Genomic DNA, 22,565 nt, shown 5'->3' with positions numbered 1-22,565 from the left:
TTTCCTAGAGCCAAAAAAAAAAGACAAAAGTCTTGAGACCAAAACATCTCACACTATGATAGCCTCATGTAATTTCAGAACATTAAGGAAAACAGAAAATTCTAAAAGTTTCAGAGACCGCATAAAATAACTATTAAGGAACAAAAATCAATATGGCAACAGCCTTCTTATTAAGGTGTAAGATCCAAGACACTACAGACCTAACCTAGAAATGTGATCAAAAGAAATACCAGGAAAACAGCTGTGCAGGCAGAAAGGGTCAGTCCAAATTACAGCAGGGAGTCGAGAGGTGCAAGAAAAATGACTTCAAGAAGAAAACAATTGTCTATTGCAAATAACACAAGGTTCAGAGGTAGAAGAAGGATAAAAAGTGAAGAGAAATAGGGGTGTTAATTTCCTCATCTTTCACAATGGGAAGTTAAAGGATATCATCTACAATTGATGGGTAAGAAACTGAAGTTCTTTTGTGGGTAACCTGTCCTTTTCTCAACCTTCTTTCTAGATTGTCTTCTTCCTCCTGAACTATAAATGTTAGAGATCCTCAGGGAATGGTCTTAAGCCCTCTTTCTTTTCTCTACATGGTCTCACCAAGTGACCTCATCTACTAGCATGTATTTAAAACTCCCTCCTTTTTTGTTTTTTTGGCAAGGAAGACTAGCCCTGAGCTAGTATCTGTTGCTAATCCTCCTCTTTTTGCTGAGGAAGATTGGCCCTGGGCTAACACCTGTGCCCATCTTCCTCTACTTTATATGTGGGACACCTGCCACAGCATGGCTTGATAAGCTACGCATAGGTCCGCACCCAGGATCCGAACCTGCGAACCCTGAACTGCCGCAGCGGAGCACAGGAACTCAACCACTATGCCACTGGGCCAGCCTCAAAACCCCCTTTTGATGATAACTCCAAATTGACTTCCAGATTTCTCCCCAGGTCCACTTGATATGTCCATTTGCATAACCCATAGATCAAACTTAAATTCCTAAAGCAGAATGCTTGATTTTTCTCCCCAAAGCTATTCATACCCCAACTTCTCACCAGTCTTCCCCATCCCTTAAGTGAGAATACCACTCACCTTGTTGTTCAAGCCAGAAATCTAAATTATCTTGAATGCCTGTTTCCCTCTCCTCCACATCCAATCCATCACAGAAAGTTTTTTCCAGTTTACCAAAAAAGCATATTCCAAATTTGTTCTCTACTACTACTCTAGTCAGAAATCAAAGCTCTCTCTCACTTAGTCTACAGAAAAGACCACCTAACTCATCTCTCTTTTCCTAATATCTTCCTCTTGCAATCTATTTGCCACAAAAGAGCAAAAGTAACTTTGCAAAATCAGATCACATCACTCTTTTGTATACAATCCTTCAAAAGCTTACCAATGCATTAACAATAAAATCCAAAACCGGTATGATGAACTATAAGGTCTTGTATAACTAAAGGTGCTTCACTCATGTATCCACTAGGTCTCAGCTCAAATGTAACCTCCTCAGAGAGGCATCCCTGACCATCCACCTCAGCTAAGTTACCACCACTTCCGTCCCCTCAACAACTAAAATTATTCTCCCTCAGTCCCTTTGTTTGTTTCATTCATTTATACATAGAGTAACTTATAATTATTACACTTACTTGCCTGTTACTTGTTTTCTGTTGACTGTCTCTCCTCTTAAAAGGTAAGCTATAAGAGGAGAGCCTGACACATAGTTGGTGCTTAATAAATATTTGTTGCTATACAAACAAAATATTATAGTAAATCATAAATGTTACAATAGAAGAGCTAAAAATTAAAATGTGATTTGCAATGTTCGGGAGGAGGGCAATGTAAGAGAGCTAAATTCCTCCTCTTTTGTTCCATCATTCTACAATTACGACCGAGTGCATACTATGTACTGAATCAAAAAAACAAAAACAAAGCAAACAAAAATGAACTCTGCCCCTTAAAGTTAATTAATAAATACTATATAAACAGATAAGAATGTAAGAGTGGAACAGTTTAAAGTGGCTCCAAGGAGAAGAGTCCTTTTACTTCATTTTACACGCTCCTGTATTGTTTAAATTTTCCTTCTGTATTCACATACTTGTGTATATCTATAGAAGAGGGTCTCAAAAGCCATCCACTAAAATGTTAACTGTGATTATGTACACCTGGAAAGTACAAGTACAAGGGGAAGAAGAGCATTTCCTCAACCTGCTGCTCTATAACGCTCTATCTACCTATCTACTTACAGCAAGCATATATTTCTTTTATAATAAAACTATAACCTACTAATATCTCATAAACACAATGTAAGGATTAAGGAAAAAAAAGTTCATTTACAATTACTGAGCTATTTAAATATTACCTCATTTTTTGTTTGGCTTTTTCAAAAGTTTCCAAATTTTGAAGGACATGCCTTTCTGGCCATTCCAGAGGATTGGTTTCCAGTAGACTTGAAGAAATAGCTTCTACTGGACTGGTGTCTAAAGAGAAAGAAATACACATAAGTATTGAAAAGTATTAACATACTGAATATTGCTATATACAAATGTACACACGTAGATAGATACACACATCTATGTGTGTGCATGCAAATGTATGTATAAAGGCATGTGGGATTAAATGTACAATAACTTACCTCAGGCATTTATTAAGGATATCTCTGATGGCCTGGATTGTGCAAAGTGCCATAGAAAAGTTTTTTGGAAATGAAAAAAAGAAATCCACGTTAAACTTTACCTATTTTACTATCTCCTCATAATAAAAGTTATGAGTGAGAATTTTGAAAATGAATTAGCACTGTGAGGACTCATGCGGAATAAAAGCATAACTTTGCTACTTTTTGTGAAATTAGTTCTAAACGAAAAGGAGGCAACTCTATGGAAAATATATCGGATAGACTGTGATTTTTCATACTACAAACAGAAATTAGCACCAGTATCCAGAAAAATTCCTACCTTTAACAGAGATTACCTCATTATCAAAAGTACAATAATACAATAAATTAACTTCTGATGTTCTCGGGTAAAGGTTACTTTAGAAATAATTACATTATGTATTAATGTAAGATGCCTTAACATATACATCTTCAAGTAAATCACTAACATTAAATGTAATTTTATTATTAATAAAACATTATATGTAAGGGTATGGCTTTCTTTCTAGCTAGTATGCTGCAATGAACTAACATTGAGATTGTGAATAACACTGCGATTCTCATGGAAAACATAAAGGGATAGCTTCCATTCTCATTATAAATTATGAGTACATCCAAACTGTTTTAATACAGGCAAAATTACTAACTATACAACTTTTTGGATTCCAAAACTATCTGGTTTTTAAAATAGTTTTGAACTATTACACATTGTTCTAATAAACTGATTGAAAATTATTATAAGTTAGCAGTTTGACTAACCATCAAGCCTGACAAAAACACCCATTTTATACTTTGGGGTCTTATAAAATGGTAACGATTTGATACAGGGATTTTTAAACAACAACAAAAAAATTTAAACATAAATGAAAACAGAAGCCAACTGCATGTTATTTTCTCTTTACCTTAATTAGACTATTTAGCCTTGAATATTTCAAAATATTTTTAATACCTACAATGGATTTCCCCCCACCAAACACCATCCAAATATACCACTTCCCATTTCTTAATAAGGGTGGTAGAATACCAACTATTTTATAGCATAATGAGCTTTATAATGAAATAACCTGCTTTGTAAGTTTGACATGACTTTCCATTAAAAGTATAAAGAAAAAAATCATTAGCAGTTCTAACAGTTGCATCATGAGTTCACAAAAGAATACAAGCCATGTTAAATAAAAGTAAACATTAATTGTTCCTAAATATTATAATATAATTAATTATTAACTTTGACTATGCAACCTCCATAAATATAAATGACCTTGGCTAAACTTAAGCAATGGACAGACAAACATTCATATGTGCCACGTCTTTTGGGGAATAATGTAATACTATGTATTATTACTATGTAATAATAATGTAATATTCTGACAGTAAAATAAACATAATATTTATTTATGTGGCAGTCAGAACACTGGGCCATGCTGACAACCAAAAGCACAAAAAGGGCTTCTGAGAAATCAAGAACACTTTTTTTTTTTTAAAAAACAAAAAACCATTTTACTTTACAGGAGAAACAAAGATATATGGAAACCATAGAACAGGGAAGTAGGGACTCAAAACTACCCTATGAAATCGTAAATCAGGGCAAACAAAAAGAAAATAATATTGCAGATGACAGTATGTGATTAATGAATACAGGCCATTATAGTCTTACATACCTAAATAAGAATAAATCACAAAGAAAAGTTTATATTATAATCGGGATATTCTGTTTAATAAAGCAAGAATTATAAACACATACTAGAAGATTCTTATTAGAATGTTTGAAATAATAAAATTGTGATCTTATAGAATTACCTAGAAAACTCACTTATGTAGTGTGTTTATGTGCCCCAATGGTCAGGGTAAAGGAGATAGTTACTGTATTATGAGTTCAGATACCACACCTGGCATTGTGCAAGTCTTTAGCAACTTTGTGGCAAGGAGTAAATAAAATGGTTAGATCAAGACATTTTCTCCATACTGACTTTCATTTGTTATACATGCTAGAGTTTTTACAAAAAAATAAGCAGATCCATAAACCTAACAATTGCTAATAACTCCTAATGTGTGCGGTTGCAAATAATGGGTCAGAATATGAAACATCATTGACCTTACTACTTTTGCTATGTAACTTGCAGGTAGATGTATTTATTCAAACAAAAGCTACAAAGGATGTTAAAAATCACAGCTTCATTTTTAGGAGTCATGTTCAAATACACAAACTGTTGATTTCAGTTCAGGTTCTGAAAAGCTTCAGGGTTTCTTTCATTTGTTTAACAATTATTTCGGGGGTGACCTATTCCTCTGTGCCAGGTGCTGTGCTAGGCTCTAGATATTGGAGAAAGCAAATGGGCATACTCTTTACCCTCAGAGAACACACGGTTTAGAGAGAAGACAAACAGTTAATAAACAATTACATACATACCACATAATTTAAACTGTGAGAAATAATTTGAAGAAAAACTGGAAATGAGCACAACAGGAAACAATTTAAATTGAGGAAGGTCTGAGAAAGCCTTTTCCAGAAAGTGACATTTAAATCAAGATCTGAAGAATGACTATCAGTTAATCAGGTAAAGACTGGAAGAAAAGTATTCCAGAAACAGGACATACCTGAGGTAGAAAGGAATGTGACACCTTCAAGGAACGGAAAGACTTGGAGGTAATAAGGAAACAGAAATGTGACACTGGAGGAAGTTAGAATAAGCACAAGGCCTGATATCATTTAGGGTTTTTACAAGCCATATTAAGGACGACATTCTATGTACAATGGGAAGCAAGCAACAAGGTTTGAGCAAAGGAGTGACATAATGTGATTTACATTTTAAGGTGAGCACTCCTGAAGTTAAGCGTGTTAACAGTGTCCTAGAACTTGACTTTGTACTGGTAACTATAAGATACATTTCCTTAAATTTATATAAAAAGCCTTGCAATTATTTCAGCCCTTCCTACGTTTCAACTGTTAGCTCCTATACAGATCCTGAGTAAGCCCACCTCTCTCCTGATCTGTTTGCCCTTTCTTACCTCCATGACTCTGGGTATGCTGCTTCTTCTACCTGGAAAATCCCATCTTCCCCTCTCAACCTAGAGGCTACGCATCACTCAAGACCTACATCAAGCTCCTGATAAAGGATTCTGTGATTACTCTAACCTAATTAGATCCCTCTCCTCTAAATTCATATTTATTTATTTAACCAACAAATATATAGCACATACTTCGTACCAGGCAACTTTCTAAGCAATTTACCAATAATTCATTTAATTCTCCTAACAATCTACGTCATCCCTAATTTAAAGATAAAAAAACTGAGGCTCAGAGAGGTTAGAAAACTTGCCCAACGTTACATAGCAAGCAAGCTGCAGAGCTGGATTCAATCTTGTTAGTCTTGCTCCAGAGCCCAGGCTGTAACAAGAAGCTACTCTCCCTCACTTATCGAATACATCCCCCATTTACAAGTAACCTTGTACTGTTTCTAACATCTTTCAGATTATTTTGCACTGCTATTTAACTTTGATACTAATATGTAACAATGATGATTATAATACAAATGACAGCTAATAATTTTGGGGCATTTATTATGTTCTAAGCGTTTTATATGCATCAACTCATTTAATCCTCATAATAACTCTAGTTAACTGGGCATTATTATCCCCATTTTAAACATGAGGAAACAGAGGCATGGAACTTGCCCAAAGACATTCAGCTACCAAGTGACAAAACTGAGATCTGAACCCTGGCAGTCTAGCTCCAGAGCCCGGGCTTTAGAACATGGCACGATATGCTGTATTTATATTTTGCTTCCCAAATAGATCATAAGCCCACTGAAAGCCAAGGACCAAAATTTTACTTCTTTGTGTACCTTCAAGGTGTCAAACAGAGAAAAGGCACTCAACAAACATTACTGTTCACCTTATTCTTTGGTCATTTTCTTATCAATCTATAGAATAAAAACGATTCTCACAGAATAACAACAAAAAATTATCTTGTATATTTAAAATGCCAGGCAATCATCAAATGCTTTCTTGTTAGATCTTGAAGAGCTTCACACTACTCAAATTCATCACAAAAAACAGAAACCAGGAAAATAGAAAGAAATGCAAGTTAATACAGAAATGATTTCCCGCTCCTTCAGTGAAGTTTGGTGACTTCTATATAATGAATGGCAAACGTGGAGCATCTTATTATATGTAGTTTAACTCTATTAAATTTATTGTGTAGGTTCTACTTTTCTCACCTTATGAAAACACAGCTTAATAGAAATCTACCCATTCTAGCAGATTAGTAAAAGCAGTTAAGAGGGATTACCTTAAAATGCTTCTCCCTCAGCTTAAAAACAATTATACTAAATATGCTTAATTAAAGAAGCTATCAGAAAGTTTTTAATACTTAAATGATGAGAAATACAGATCATCACATATAAATACATACGTGTATACACAAATATATATATATCACTATTTAAATTTATAAGCTACAGTTTGATTAGATCAATACATTCTATTGGTTTTAATAATAAAGAACTGTCATAAATGCCACAAAGAACTAAAAATTAACAAAAGACTTACCATTTAACACATTCGAGGTTTTAATTTTGTCTGTCTTTATTACAACCGGTTTAGTAGTAATAGCATCAAAATGATCTAAAAAGCGTTCCCTTGCAAGTAGTAATAAACCTTTGAGTTCATCAACAGAAACTACTTCAGGCTGCTTTGCCAACTTTTTCCTTTCTGTAAGACAAAAAATTAATATGATTAACCATATTGTTATTTCAAAGCCTCTCTAGAGGGTATCTACTATACTTTTATGGGAAATATTTTCAAAAGGAAAACAAGTGAATTTCTCCAAAATCATCATTCCTGTGTAGGCCTGGTTTCATTTTCATTCCATTTGTAGGTAAGAGTAGAATTTCCAGTTACGTGAGATAAACAGAAATAGAGTAATTTGTTAACACCAAAAGCGATAAATGGTAAAGGCAAGTTTACAAAAGTTTCCTGAAATATATTGTAGAGCATTAAGAATGACCTTATGTTGGTGTTTCTGTGACAATAAAACCTGTAAGACTGTCAGTTAAATATAGTAGCTTGGTCACTTCCACTTATTTCTTCTTCTTTCCCAAAACCAAAATCACAGCCAAGGAATAAGAAAGGACAACAAAAGAAGAAACAATAAGTAACGAGTTTTCAACAAATTGTGGAAAATAAGATGGTGGCAGAGTGGTAACTGAGCTGGCAGAGCAGAGGGTCAACCTGGGTGCCTGCAGAGGCACTAGCTGTGAGGTATTAGGAAGACGGTGGCGAGGTCCTGGGCTAAACCGGGACAGGAGGCAAGGATATGGATGTTTAGGGAGACAACAGTGAGAACTAAAGGTCCCCCCCAACCTCCAGCCCTCATAGGCTCTCCTTTCACTTTTTTTGGCAGAAACTGAAAGGAGGGAGTCTCAGACTATGGAATATCAGGTACACCGAAAGGTAGTATTGATGCTGGGGTTAAAACTAAGAGATTAAATAAGAGTCTACATACTGAAAGGTTGGACTCCCAGCCCTGTAGCCAGAACGTTAGCAGCTACAAATGTCCCACTGCAAAGATTAAAGGATTCTCCTTTTGAAAAACTGAATGCCTCCAGAGAAAAGAGCTTGATACTGATATTGAAGTGGAGACAGGGATAGGAGCTGACAACCAAAATGCTGAATTGTCACTTCACCACTCTACAATGCAGATTGCCAGATATATTAGAGAGAGGCATATAAAACTTCCAATTTAAAACAGGACAGACAGCAAAGAATCACCAGACATTTAAGGAAAGGTGTTGAGGGGAGAGGGGACTCTGCATTTCCATGGTCTTATGTTTACACGTGTAAGGACTTTGACTCAGTAACACTTCCAGCTCCCCTCTCACTCTTACCACTCACTGAGCCAATCTGGAGAAGAAACTAGGCATGGTCTGATCAGACCCTTCCTCTCCAACTTTCCTCTGAGTTAGCAGGTCTTCAGGATACATGCCCTCTGTAATGTGGAAAGGGCCCTTTGCCCTTAGGGTTGATCTGCAGTTGCATAGCTCTGATAGTCATTCAGGGGGTGAAATCTATTCTGGGTCTATTTTCAGAAAACTCACCTGGACATAGATCTAAAAAGTCATATCCTCCAATCTAGCTTTTATCTGTAATTTAAATTCCATCTGTGTATTTCTTAGGTTTATTTCTCAATTAGTTCCAACTTTGGGAGGGGAAAGGAGTATAATATTAGCACTCTTAATCTAAAAAAAGTTCAAGATGAACAAGAGAGACTAAAGCAAACAAAGACAAAAAGGAGCCCAGCAGAAACAAAAACATTGCAGGGAACAAAGGAAAGCTTGCTATAATGAATATTCTCACAGAAATAAGAGAAGATACTACACCCACGAAACAAGTACAGGATGCTTTGATAAAGGAATAATCAATGAACAAGAAAAGTCTTTTGAAAGTTAAGCACAAGAGCTCAAATTTTTAAAACTCGACATAAGGGCTTACAATAAATGCAAGATAGCCCCCAGAAACTAGAACAAAAAGATAACAATATAGAAATAGGAAAGAAAATTACACAATCTGTCCACAAAAGCCATAATATAATAAGAGTTCTAGAAAGAAAGAAAAGAGAAAATGGGAGCAAGGAAATTAGTAAAGAGATAAGAAAAATGTTCAGACGTAAGGATGTGAATCTTCTATGGCAATGGTCCATCAAGTACACAGCTCAATAAACTGGGGGGAGGGGGGTTGGGAGAGGAAGGGAAATATTCACACTGTGATTCAGAGTAAAGCTTCCAGAGATAAAGCTTCTGGAGATAAAGGTTCCAGAGAGAGGGTAAACACAAATCAAAAATAGATCACTGCAAAGGGTAAGAACAGTCTTCAATTTATCAACAGGAGCACAGCAATGGAGAAGACAATGGAGCAATGTCTTCAAAATTCTGAGGATAAATGATTTTCAACCTAGAGTTCCATATGAATTATTAACCAAGTAAAGATATTTTCAGACATGCAAGAGCTTGAAAAATTTATGCCCCATGTACTCAAGAAACTACTGGAAGATATGCTCCAACCAAACAAGGGTGTAATCCAAGAAAAAAGAGGTCAAGGGGTCTAGACAAAAGGATATTCTAAAAGAAGAGAAGAAGGAAAAAAAAGTTTCTAAGATGTCAGCAGGTCTAAGAAGCAACTCATCCATTATAGAGCAAAATATGAAACACTCTGGAAAAAACAATAAGAGAAATAAAAGGGACTGCTGTGTCTGAACACACGATGAATTTAATGATAGGGGTGTGTGTGGCAGGAATGTTGGAGCCTTTGGAAAATCATGACAATATTTTGTAATAAAGAAGAGTTGGTAAATTTAAAATAAGTGATTATCAACCGTAAGAAAAACAAAGCTTATACAGGAAAGGGGATCTATTATGTGAGACTCAGCAGTAAACTTATTTACTTAGTTATAATAATGTTAAAACTACGATTGAATACCAAACTTCATGACTTCCCTGTAAACGGTGGAAAGGGAAAGTAAAGACGATGTGGGAAAGCTAAGTCATTATCTTCTGTAGTTAGATGTTAAGATAATGTCTGAAACTGGTAAATCAAGAAATAGCAGCAGACATACACCATTTAGAAAACTGGAGAAAATGTCAGGAAAACCAGCCGGGAGAGCTGAGGATAGCTGCCTATGGACAGAGAATGAAAGACAGGGAGGAGAGGGTAGGGTACTGCTGTTTTCCATTTTAAGTTTTTGACTACCATTTGAATTTTTAAATTATACCCATGTATTACTTTTATAAAAATATTTCATTTTTAAAATACTTCTGGACCAATAACATTTTCTTCCGTAATAAAATAGTAAACTCTAGATTCATAGAGAATTCTATTCAACAAACATTTATTGAGTATGCGCTGCCTGCAAAGCACTGTGCTGTGCCCTTAGACACAGAGGATTAAAGCACTTTATATGACACCATGTGAGGTTGGTGCATAAATAATGCAAGGAGGCTGAGAAGGAGGTAGCCAGCCTCGAGCTTCGACTTCAGAACGCCAGCTTTATGATGCATGCCTCTGTAGGATCCCAGCACACCAACATGGATATTGGTAGGATCGTTCCAGTTCTGGTCCAAGATAAGTGACGCACGGTTTCTGCAGTCAAGAACATTAGTAACGCTAAAGTAAGAGCTGTGACATATGCTGCTTTATTACATCTTCTTCGGGAGAAGAAGTTTTACAGTCTGCTGGAAGCCATTCTAAAATGAAACGTTATCAATGGTTTGTTTTCATCTGAAAGATGCACAATAAGTAATGTGCTTCAGAAATTAGCTACATTTTTATTAACATTAAAAATATACTTAAATCATAAACCCAACCTACGCGTATTAAAATTGTCAACTATATTACAACATTGGGTAATTTGGAGAGCAGGGTAAGATTGCCTATTGACCTTGACAACTAAGAAACAGAGAGAGAAAATAGAGCAAGTTTAATAGGGTTATGAGCAAGATAATTTACTTAGGTGAAAAAAAATCTACACAAACGAGTCTGCACACACGAGTGGTAGATAAAGATTTGAGGGAAAAATATTGGACTAAAGTCTGAAAATGAATCAGCAAAAGAATACTACCCCTAAAAAACCTAGTAATAACTAAGGATTTCTTAAAGAAAAATGTGGAGTAGAATATTTAAAAGTATCAGCAGATTGAGCATCAATCAGGTTTGTACTGAGTTTCATAAATTTAAAAAAGATGAGGGAACTCAGAGTAGTGACCACATACGGGAGCAAAATGACAATACTACTGTTTTGGTATTTGTTTTGCATCATACTGAACAGTCTTTTATTTAAAAACTGTTCAGTATTCTTTAACTTTTTCTTTAAATATTGGTAAAATAAGACATTTAATATTTCCAAATACAAAAAGTTATAAATTACAAAAAAATCAAGTAAAATATAAATTATAAAATTTAAATATCACTCTAATACAATAGTATTAAATATAATTTTAAAAATAAACAAAATGAACAAAAACAAATTATTCTAAAAAATTAAACCCTAACAGAAATTTCATTTGACTTTTATGTTATTTTTAAAAACAAAGTGCCTCAATAATGTGAGTACATTTTCATGCAAATTTTTCCAGTTGCTCTTTCTGATTCAGTGCTCGTCACAGAAATAGCAGTGAAATAAAAATAAGTTTACTCTATGTCTTGTTGATAATTTTGAATAAATCTTTTTGAACAACTTTTTGTTTTTCAGCAAAAACTATAAGCCTTGTATTGATACTGAATTGTTGATTTTTTTCCCAAAGAAAGCTATTCCCATTACATTATTTAGTTTTCACCATGTATAAATTAATTAACTATATCAATTTAAATACTTTTATATTCATATTTCACTTCTTTGAGAATCACTGAATTAGATACTCAGACATTCTTACATTGGAAAATTTGTTTTGCTGTCATTTTCCTCTGTCTTTTGAGACACAAGAATTCTGAATAGATGCATGTTTGTTCCCAAATTTTTAATTCAGATTTAACTTTCTGGGTAGAGATTGGTTCAGCAAGCATTTCCATCATAAATGGATTAACTGGATCATTAATTTTAATTAAGATTTAATGCCTCAAATTGCAAATTGGCCATTTCATGGATACTCCCAGATCTGGTATCTCTAGCAGCTACTAGGCTAAGTACTAAGGCTCCCTTCAACTTCAGGCCCCCTGCTTGCCCTTGCTCTTTGCCCAGTGCTGTGGCATCCTTACAGCTGCTGCCTGTGTTACAGCTCAGCTGCTGGTGCTTCTACATTTTCAGCATTTATTTAGCACTTTCATCTCCCCCTCCTCCCAGCAGAGCTTCCAGTCACACCTGTAAGCAGCAATGTAGTTACAGCTGTCAGTATTTCCCTTCCCAACGCAGCAGGAGGGATGGCCCTACTGGGGTAAACTTTTCTTACCCGAAGGAGAGAGGCACCAGCTTCAGAAAGCTGCCTGTTCTCCCACTCTGGCAGTTTTTCTGGTTAGAAGGGTAAGGAAGAGAGGTGAAGAGGAAAGAGAGGGGAGATGTTGAAGGAACTGAGTTATAAAGAGCTGCAGGAGGCTTATGGCAAAGAATCAGGTCCTGCAGAGGGGTTTAGCAGGGACAGGACAAAGTCAAGAAGTGAATAACACTGCTGGTTGATGTTTGAAATAAAGGTTTTCCATCCACTAAAATACTAGTATTTCAGTATTTATTCTTCTTGGTCTTAACATGTACTATTTTTTACTGAAACTGATTTGCCTTTCTAATTATATTTTCCTTGAGCTAATATCATTTTCATAGTTAAAAAAAAAAATCAATGGTTGGAGTTCAAGAGAACACAATTACCCTTGCTTTCTATAACTGAAAAAGTAGGTAATTCTTACATGAACAATTGAGACCAAGTATTTTACAATTATTTTTCATTGAGTAAAACAGACTACCGAAGTCAAGATATTTTTAAAATGCTTTTAAAGAAAAGAATGATAGTTTTTATTTTATAACGTACTTAATTCTAGTATTTTTTTTCTATATGCAACTGAGACCTCACAATTTGAATCAATTTCCTAGAAATTCTATATCAATTAGCTTAAAATAAGTTCATATTAGGTACTAATGAATGATTATTTATAAAAAAAAGTTAAGACCGATAACCAAATTAACATTTAGTAATAGAGGAAAAACCTTAAATTGTAACCCTTAAAAAAGTGTTTACTTCCTGAATAAGGAAAAACCCTTAATGCCAACTTCATATAGTAGGTGAAATGTGCTTACTTATTACTGATGGTCATAATTAAAGCCTAAGAATCATGCTCAGGTTAACATATTAATTTCTCTGGACTTGCATTTTCTTCCTCCTGCAGTCTCTATCCTCCTGTTATAGCCAAAAATATATAAAGAGGAATTTTATAAAGAGATCTACATTAACCAGAACAATAAAACTTAAGTATCTATTCCAGCATACAGTTAAAAACAATGAAATATGACATTTTCCTGGAGAAATATTTTTATAAATGTTAACAACAATGTACAAATAAATAAGAATATTGTGAATCTGGTGGGAAAAAAGTTGCAGACCTTTTCTACTGCATATCACCTCTATCAAGAATAGTTCTACAAATAGGTATCATACCTAAAAGACAAAGTGTATAAGTATGAAAATAACCACACATTATGTCTGAACAAGTCAATATGTCTGAATAAGTCAACATTCTTACAGTAGAACGAAATGTACAAATTGTTACTTACTCAGACATTCTTTTAAAGCCAAAGCTTGAACATTAGCTAACTGTTTCTCTCTCTGTATAAGTTGCTCCCCAGAAAAACGTGGAAGTGACAAGAAGTCAAAAGGGAAGCCTGAGAAATAGAAAAGTCAGTATTAAAGATGTTCTATGACAACAAATTAGTATTCAGTTCCCAAGAAATGTGTTATCATATAATTAAAAAAAATAAAAGTCAATTACTTATCTCTCTTGATCTTGCATATTTCAAAATAAATAATTATTAAGCTGTAGAAAATAAGCATACTAAATTATTTTGCATTTTAAACATTGACCTGCTTCTAAAATTGAGGGAATTTAGGTAGCAGAGCAGAATTTCCTCCATCATTTTCTTCTACAGGCTCAGCTATTGAAACGCCTATATGAAACACAGACGGAGTATGGTAGCTAGTCTCTATAGATGGCCTCCCAGTGAACCACACCTCCTGCTCTTCACCTGTTGTGTAGTCCTTCCCCAATGAATCCAGGCCCTATGAAATCGATAAGGTACAATGAAAGTGACACTGAATGACTTCTAGGCTAGGTCATAGAAAGCTTTGAGGCTTCTTAGAACAAATGCTCTAAGACATGTTAGTGACCATATAAGAAATCAGACTACCTTGAGATTATGACGTTATGAGGAAGCCCAAGTTGGCCATGAGAAAAGGGCCCGTGAAGAGAAAGTCAGCTCTCATCTGTTCCAGCTATCCTAACCCAGGCGATAAACAAATGGGTGAAGAAGCCCTCTGTTATTCACCAAGTCCTGTTAAGTCTTCAGATGCCTGGAGCCCCAGCTGTGTGCAACTGCAGTCATATGTGGGACTTCAAAATAAAAACACCCAGCTAAGCCCAGTCAACCCACAGGACTATGAGATGTAATAATAAATAGTTATTTTCAAACTAAATTTGGAGAGGTTTAATCATACAGTGATAAATAACCAAAACATACAGCTCAGAGAAAAAAAAAGAAAAGATGAGCAATAACATAGAATAAGATGCTTGAGAGAAAGTAAATGAAAATGAGAAATAAATTATAGAAAAATAATATGTGTTTAAAGTGGAAAATACTAAAAATTTCCTCTTTGGAATTGAAGGCTGACCTACTAAATTTTACTAAGTATAATGCAAAAGGGATTAATTCTCTACACTCTACATTGTTTAAATATGTTATAATATGTTTAAAATACAAAGTAAATTTACTGAAAGTGAACTGGAGTTTGGGGAAAATAAGTTCATTAAAAACCACGAAGTTAATTACATGTACAAATAAATGTAAAAATGTTTTCTACCTAAAGTTAACACTTACTCAATTTGACTTCTTCTGTCCTTGATTTCATCTTTCCATGAATTAAATTGAGTGCAAATGAGCCATTGATCTGGTTGGCTGAGTGAATCAGGGTGGCTTTACATTTTCTATCGCCATTACCTCGTAACAAGAGATAATAGCTAGAACACTCGCCTTTCACTTCAACATCTGGAACTAAACAAAAATGATTATCTTAAGTAGGTGAAAATTCAGCATGCAACATGGCAGAATTATACATTTAACCCATAGGATATGATGACATTTTTTTTAAAGGAAGATTGGCCCTAAGCTAACATCTGTTGCCAATCTTCCTCTTTTTTCTTTTTTTTTCTCTTTTTTCTCCCCAAAGCCCCAGTACACAGTTGTATACCCTAGTTGTAAGTCCTTCTAGTTCTTCTATGTGGGAGGCAGCCTCAGCACAGCTTAATGAGGGGTGAGTGGGTCCACCCAGGATCTGAACCAGCGACCCCCAGGCAGCCAAAGCAGAATGCGTGAATTTAACCGTTACGCCACTGGGCTGGACCTCTAATGACATTTCTATGTTATTTTAAAGCAAGCTGTTACCCAATACATTTGGGGCTAGTAGTTGTTCATTTAACTGAGAAAAGCTGTTAAAGCAGAGAATCATAACAAAAATGATACTCACAAAGCATACACATTTTACTTTAACGTTTAGTTTTACTTTTTAAATTAAAACTGTGTGTACTCATTAAGCTTTCATGTGGCTCACTAGAGTTTCGGGATATCTTTCTTATATAACCACACCTATAACGTATCAACTATTATTTCCAGCTTCTACTTCTTTAAAGTGGAATAAACTGACCCCTGCAACACACATAACTCTACTGCTGGGAGCAGAAGTGTAAGATATATTTAAGAGTAGCTTTTTGGTTTTTGCAGCAGGCATCCATATGTATCTTATAGAGGGAATAGAGAGCATTCATTAATCTGGCATGCCAGTTACGTGAAGGTCAGTTAAGACAGCTTCTGGTGTATTTTAAAAACAAATCAAGTAAGGATTACAGTGAAGGTTGAAGAAAAACTGTGAAGCCTCTGAGACTAAAAATAGAAGCAGAGTCCTTTGTGTTGAAGATGGTGAATTAGACATAAGCTTTTATTTTCACTATCTCCTGAAATTCCACAAAATAAGAAAAAAGAGATTTAAAAAATAGCATAAATGTACAACGACCAATATCTGAGACAAGAGATAAAAGCAACTAAATTTTGAAAGCAGAAAAGCAGATGAACAATTGATAACAGACCTCTCAGTCTCTCAACTGCTAAGGAAGCTGAGAAAAACAGTGGAGAAATCTTAGAAGCAACGTAATTTATACTACAACCCCCAACAAGAGACTCTGGGATGGTGGCCCCAGATGGCACTGGAAACAAAATGAAGGTGAAACAGGAAAATAGGTTGCAAGTCTGTCTGAGAAGCAGTTTGGCTTCCTGATCCCTCCTTATTTTCTTCAGGCAAATGATTATCCTTTCCCCAACCCAGAACACTACTTATTCTCTGCAGAAAGTAAAACATGGTGTCTCTGGCCCAGGAGATATAAGACAGAGCTTAAGGTTGGAGCTGATTATCAGTGGATTAAGTGAATGCTTGTATACTGTATATTGAAGCCCTTTACCCTTCTTCGCCTACATAACTTCCAGAATTTTGGAAGCCAGACAGCAGAATTGAGCCTTTTTCTGGAAATGTGGTCAGTCCTACAAATAAGACTAAAAAATGTCAACACTGGGGTCATCTAATATTCCAGTGAGATCATCTTAAAAGGAAGATCACAGTCAACAAGCTCCACCATGCACCCAAATTTTCCATTCAGCTTTCTGGTACTCTCTCTTAAATGAGAGCAGGCAGCCAAACATTATGGGACCTCAAGGAAAGTCTCCAGTACGAAAACCAGATGTCAAAATAAACAAAGAGAAAAAAGTGACTTGTAGAACAACAAAGAATATGCAGCAAAAAGAAATCACAAAAACAAACAAATCAGATCACTAAAATCCTCCAAGAAGATATTGCATCCATTACATAAGAACAGGAAATTATAAGAAAGGAATATTAAATAAGAAAGAACTCAAGGAAATTAAAATTAAGGAAGCAGAAATGTATATTTCAACTAAAAGGCTAGAAGATAAAGTTTAGTGAATCTATCAGAAAATAGCATAAAAAGATAACGAAATGAAAAATAGAAAAGGAAGAGAGGGAAAGAGACACACAAATCAGGAGGAACAATATCCAAATAAGAGTAACAAAGGAGAGAACAAAAAAATAGAGAGAAGGAAATTATCAACAAAATAATTTCAATAACATTTTCCCCAATAAAAAGACAAGCTTCCAGGCATGCCGAGCGCCCAATACAAGAACAAAATAAACCCAACAAGGTGCATCATTATGAAAATTCAGAACACTAGGAACAACAAGTAGATTCTACAAAATTCCATGGAACATCCAGGTTTCTTACAAAAATCAAGAATGAGAATGGCACTAGAATTCTAAACAACAGCACTAAAAGCCAATGGAGCAATGACTTAAAAATTCTGCTAGAAAAATGTTCTTCAACCTAGAATGCTATACCTAAGTGAGAAGGTAGAATAAAAACATTTGCAGCATAGAGGGTCTCAAAAATTTTCCTCCTATGCATCCTTTCACAGGAAGATTTTAAATAATGTGCTCCACCAAAATGGGGGAGTAAATGAAGAAACAGGAAGATTAAAGGATCCAAGGAACCAACAAAAAATGGCAAAAGATGAAAAGATAGTCTTAGACTCAAAAGCTATGGAAGAAATCTAGAGAGTAAAACCAACCAATCTGGATTACGCAGATCTGCAAGATCAGGAAGAGATTTCTGACCTATATGTGATTGATGGAATACCTACTGTGCTTGAATGTAGTGAAAGAAGTTTTACAACTGGGGAAGGCTTTGTGATTGAATCTAAAAAAAAAAAAAAAGAATCATTAACTCTAGGTAAAACAAAACATTGTACAGGAAAGGAAAATAAGATATGTTACAAGCCTCAACTGTGAATAGTGATTACATAATCATAATAATTAAAACAATGAATATTAATCTAAAATTACTATATGATCATTCTGGGAGGATAGGGAAATGGGAAGAATGTGAGTGTGTGGTGAGGGAAAGGAGTGAAAGAGGGTTCATACTTCCCAGTCTGAAAACTTACCACAAAGCTATCGTAATCAAGACAGTGAGTCATCGGTATAAGGATAGACATACAGGTTAACAAAATAGAATTGCGAGTCCAGAAATATACTCTCACATTTACAGTCAAATGGTTTTCAACAAAATGGCAAGACAATTGGATGGAGAAAGAATAATCTTTTCAACAAATGGTCTTGGAACAACTGGACATCCATATGCAAAAGTATGAAGTTGGCCCCTTACTCCTTGACCTCACTATACAAAAATTAATTCAAAATGGATCATAGACATAAATGTAAGAGCTAAAACTTTAAAACTCTTAGAAGAAAACAAAGGCATAAATCTTCATGACCTTGGATTAGGCAATGGTTTGTTAAATATGAGCCCCAAAGCACAAGTAACAAAAGAAAAAAATAGAAAATTGGATTTCATCAAAATTAAGAACATTTGTGTTTCAAAGTACACCATCAAGATAATGAAAAGTCAACCCAGTATGGACTTTGGGTGATAAAGATGTGTCAAGGCAGGTTCATCAATTGGAACAAACGTACCATTCTGGTGTGGGACGTTGATAATGGGGGAGGTTATAGGTGTGTGGGTACATGGGCTATATGGAAACTCTCTGTACTTTCCACTCAATTTTGCTGTGTACCTAAAACTTAAAAAATAAAGTTTATTAATTTAAAACAAGTATCCATATGACAAGGTTGCTGTGAGGATTAAAGGTGAATGCTGCATGGAAAGTGGTTACTTAGACCATTGCCTGATGTATTCTAATTGCTCAAGAAATATTATGAATTTTTTTAAAAAGTCAACCCAAAGAACAGGGGAAAATTTTTGTAAATCATCTATCTCATAAGGGATTTATATCTAGAATATATAAATAACTTCTACAAATCATAATAAAAAGACAAATAATTAATAACTGGGTAAAGGATCTGAAGAGACATTCCTCCAAAGATATATACAAATGGCCAGAAAGCACATGGAAAGATGCTCAACATGATTAGCCAATAGGGTTGTGTAAATTGAAACCACAAAGAGATACCATTTCACAAACCTTGGATGGGTATAATAAAAAATAGAGACAATAACAAGTGTTAATGAGGATGTAGAGAAACTGGAACTCTCATAGGTTGTTGGTGGGAATATAAATGGTACAGTCACTTTAGAAAATAGTTTGGCAATTCCTTAAAAAGTTAAACACATAGTTAACATATAACCCAGCAATTTCACTCCTAGGTTTATACTCCAAATAATTTTAAACATATGTTCACACAAAAACTTGTTCACAAATATTCATAGCAGCATTATTTATAATAGCCCCAAAGTGTCACCAATAGCTCAAATGTCCATCAACTGATGGGAGAATAAATAAAATGTGGTATATCCAGATGATGGAATATTATTCAGCAATAAAAAGGAATGACGTTACTGGTATGTACTACAACTTGGATGAACCCTGAAAATATTATGCTGTATGTGAAAGAAGCCAGTCATTAAAGACTACATACCGTATGATTACACTTATATAAAATGTCCAGAACAGGCAAATCAATACAGTGAGAAACAGATTAGTGATAGCTCAAGGGCTGGGGGGAGGAGTAGGTAATGGGAATGGGGAGTTATTGGTAATGGGTATGGAATTGCTTTTGGGGGAGATGAAAATGTCCTAAAATTGACTGTGGTGACGACTGCACAATCTATCCTGTGAATAGGCTAAGAAACATGGAACTGTATACTTTAAATGGTTGAATTGTATGGTATATAAATTATATCTCAATAAAGCTGGGTTTTTTTAAATTTATAAATATCTTAGTAATGTAATGTTCCACTCACAAAAAAAGTTCTTAGCATTTTGTCATATACGTGTACATGATATATGTGTATATATGTGTGGGTATATATATACTGTGTGTGTGTATATAAATATATGCTAAGAAAAAAATATGCAATTTTATTACAACGCTTTATTTCACAAATATGAACATACTGTAGGTTAAAGCCCATCCTTCAAAACAACCATGAAGTACAAAAACAATTTTTGCAATTAGCTTGCAAGAGACATTATTCCTGTTCATAAACATTAGTCTTACAAAAAGAATTTAATAAAGATTGCTAGAAAGGAAAAACATTTGTTGTTATCAGTTGTGTTTGAAACTAAGGTTTGCCAAGAGTTATGGTGACCTTAATTCATTTACCAATTAAGCACTTTGCCAATTCAAGTTATATGTGTCTCTTCAATCCATGACATCCTTTCCACATTTATTTTAAATCCCATCACTTTTATTAGCACTTCAATCACTGCAGCCTGTAATTACAACAATCTTATTTTCCTCAAAGAAAAATATTTATTTTAAAGAACTCCCCTAACCATAATGACTATGCAGTCATTTAAAAATGTTCTTCCAGATTTGGCAGGTGTTAATTGAAGACTTATCAAATAACTTTTACTTAAATACTGCAGAGTAACAGATTTACAATTAGTATAGTTATTCAATTCTCATAGCTCTTCTTAAACAAATAAGAGGAAATGATTACAACAGCAAATTTCTGTTTTCATCTGTTATTTTTACACTATCAACTTATAAGAGACTGATTGGGTTGCATGCCCCCTCTCCACTAAAAACAAACATCTATTTTGGATCTACCATACAGGTAATGTGGGAGAAGCAGAAACTACAAGTGCCCTTTAGTTGCATCAAATTTTACAAATAACATATAAAGTATAATGAAGAGATTTATCATTATTAGTTTCATTAGCAAACAAAATTCTCATATAGTAAAAATAAAGTCATAGTTTATATCAATAAATTTCTCAGTGGTTCATAAAACATTGTAACAGCCACGTCCCCTTTTTTAAAACAGTTCAACAACAGAGAAACAAAGTCATATGAATATAAAGGGGAAATAATATTCCATATGATATAATGAAAAAATCCCAGGATGATTAGAGGAACAGGATATTCTGGTTAAGTGTATATTCTGACTTATTGACAAGCATTCTACATATTCCTTAAGAAATGACAAAATAATATACCCAATTATTTTGATAATGATGCTAAAAACAAAATAAAATCTAGTCTTCAAGGTAGGCATTTTATTTTTTTATTTTTTGTGAGGAAGATCAGCCCTGAGCTAACATCCATGCTAATCCTCCTCTTTTTGCTGAGGAAGACTGGCTCTGAGCTAACATCTATAGCCAATCCTCCTCCTTTTTTTTTTTTTTTCCCCCAAAGCCCCAGTAGATAGTTGTATGTCATAGTTGCACATCCTTCTAGCTGCTGTATGTGGGACGCGGCCTGAGCATAGCCGGAGAAGTGGTGCCTCGGTGCGCGCCCGAGATCCAAACCCAGGCCGCCAGTAGTGGAGCTCGCGCACCCAACCGCTAAGCCACGGGGCCGGCCTGTGTGTAGGCATTTTAGAAGACTACACATTTTCCAACAATGATACCAATGTTCAAACAATTCTAGACTCAACTTTTGAAATGGTCTTAGGGTCAGCTGGGGTATCAGAAGAAAAAAAAAATCAATCTAACTACTTTACATTCATAAAGCATTTCCAAAAAATGTATTGCCTACCTTGATCTCCCACCTTATTCATCAGAATAAGCATTGAATGATTTAGCTTAGCTAAAACTTAGCTGCCACTGAGACTGTCCAAGAAAATACCCTAGCTCAATTCTATAAAGAATCTAAAACAGGTTAGGAAACGATAATACTGTATTGTTGAATAGGTGTATGAAGCCTCCTACTGTGGAGATTCCAAAAATGCAGGCTTTATAAGTTCCACCATAACTATGTTAAACAAATAATATTAAGATCATAAACATACATTTCCTCTTAGTTAGAACATAGAAAAATACAGTTTGAAAGCTACAGTGAATACAGAAACTATTCAGAAGATACTTCCAGATCTTACTCATTATCATGAGCAACAATGATCTCTTTCTTGTTCCACAGACATGGACATTTAAGATTGGACAGAATAACAAAAAGCTACTGCAGAGTTTACCAAGTGTTTACCTTCATTACCAATTGTGATGCAAACAAGTTTGTGAGATATACTAAGCAAATATTATTATCCTCATTTTCTAGCCAAGGAATTAAAAGTCCTCAAGTAGGGATTCTTAATCCTTTTTCTGCCTCAAAGCATCTGAAGGACTCTGGTCAATAACAGTGGGTCTCTAGCTAGGCGTGAAGGGAGCACACCTAG

At 34.8% G+C, this 22,565-nt stretch overlaps 1 protein-coding gene across 1 annotated transcript in view; it reads right to left on the bottom strand.

Annotated features, from left to right (window-relative positions):
• Positions 1-22,565, bottom strand: part of MTBP (MDM2 binding protein) — a 74,133-nt gene that overhangs the window by 22,165 nt on the left and 29,403 nt on the right. The window contains exons 12-15 of the mRNA XM_058564866.1: positions 15,190-15,363; positions 13,873-13,980; positions 7,176-7,337; positions 2,337-2,454 (exon numbers count right to left, since the gene is read on the bottom strand). Coding sequence (XP_058420849.1) covers positions 2,337-2,454; positions 7,176-7,337; positions 13,873-13,980; positions 15,190-15,363 — 562 coding nt within the window. The remainder of the gene's footprint in view (positions 1-2,336; positions 2,455-7,175; positions 7,338-13,872; positions 13,981-15,189; positions 15,364-22,565) is intronic.

This window comes from Diceros bicornis, chromosome 21 (genome assembly GCF_020826845.1).
Source record: "Diceros bicornis minor isolate mBicDic1 chromosome 21, mDicBic1.mat.cur, whole genome shotgun sequence".
In the NCBI taxonomy this organism is placed as follows: Eukaryota; Metazoa; Chordata; class Mammalia; order Perissodactyla; family Rhinocerotidae; genus Diceros; species Diceros bicornis.
Note: the sequence above shows the minus strand (reverse complement) of the source record. Positions and strands in the feature narration are given on the sequence as shown.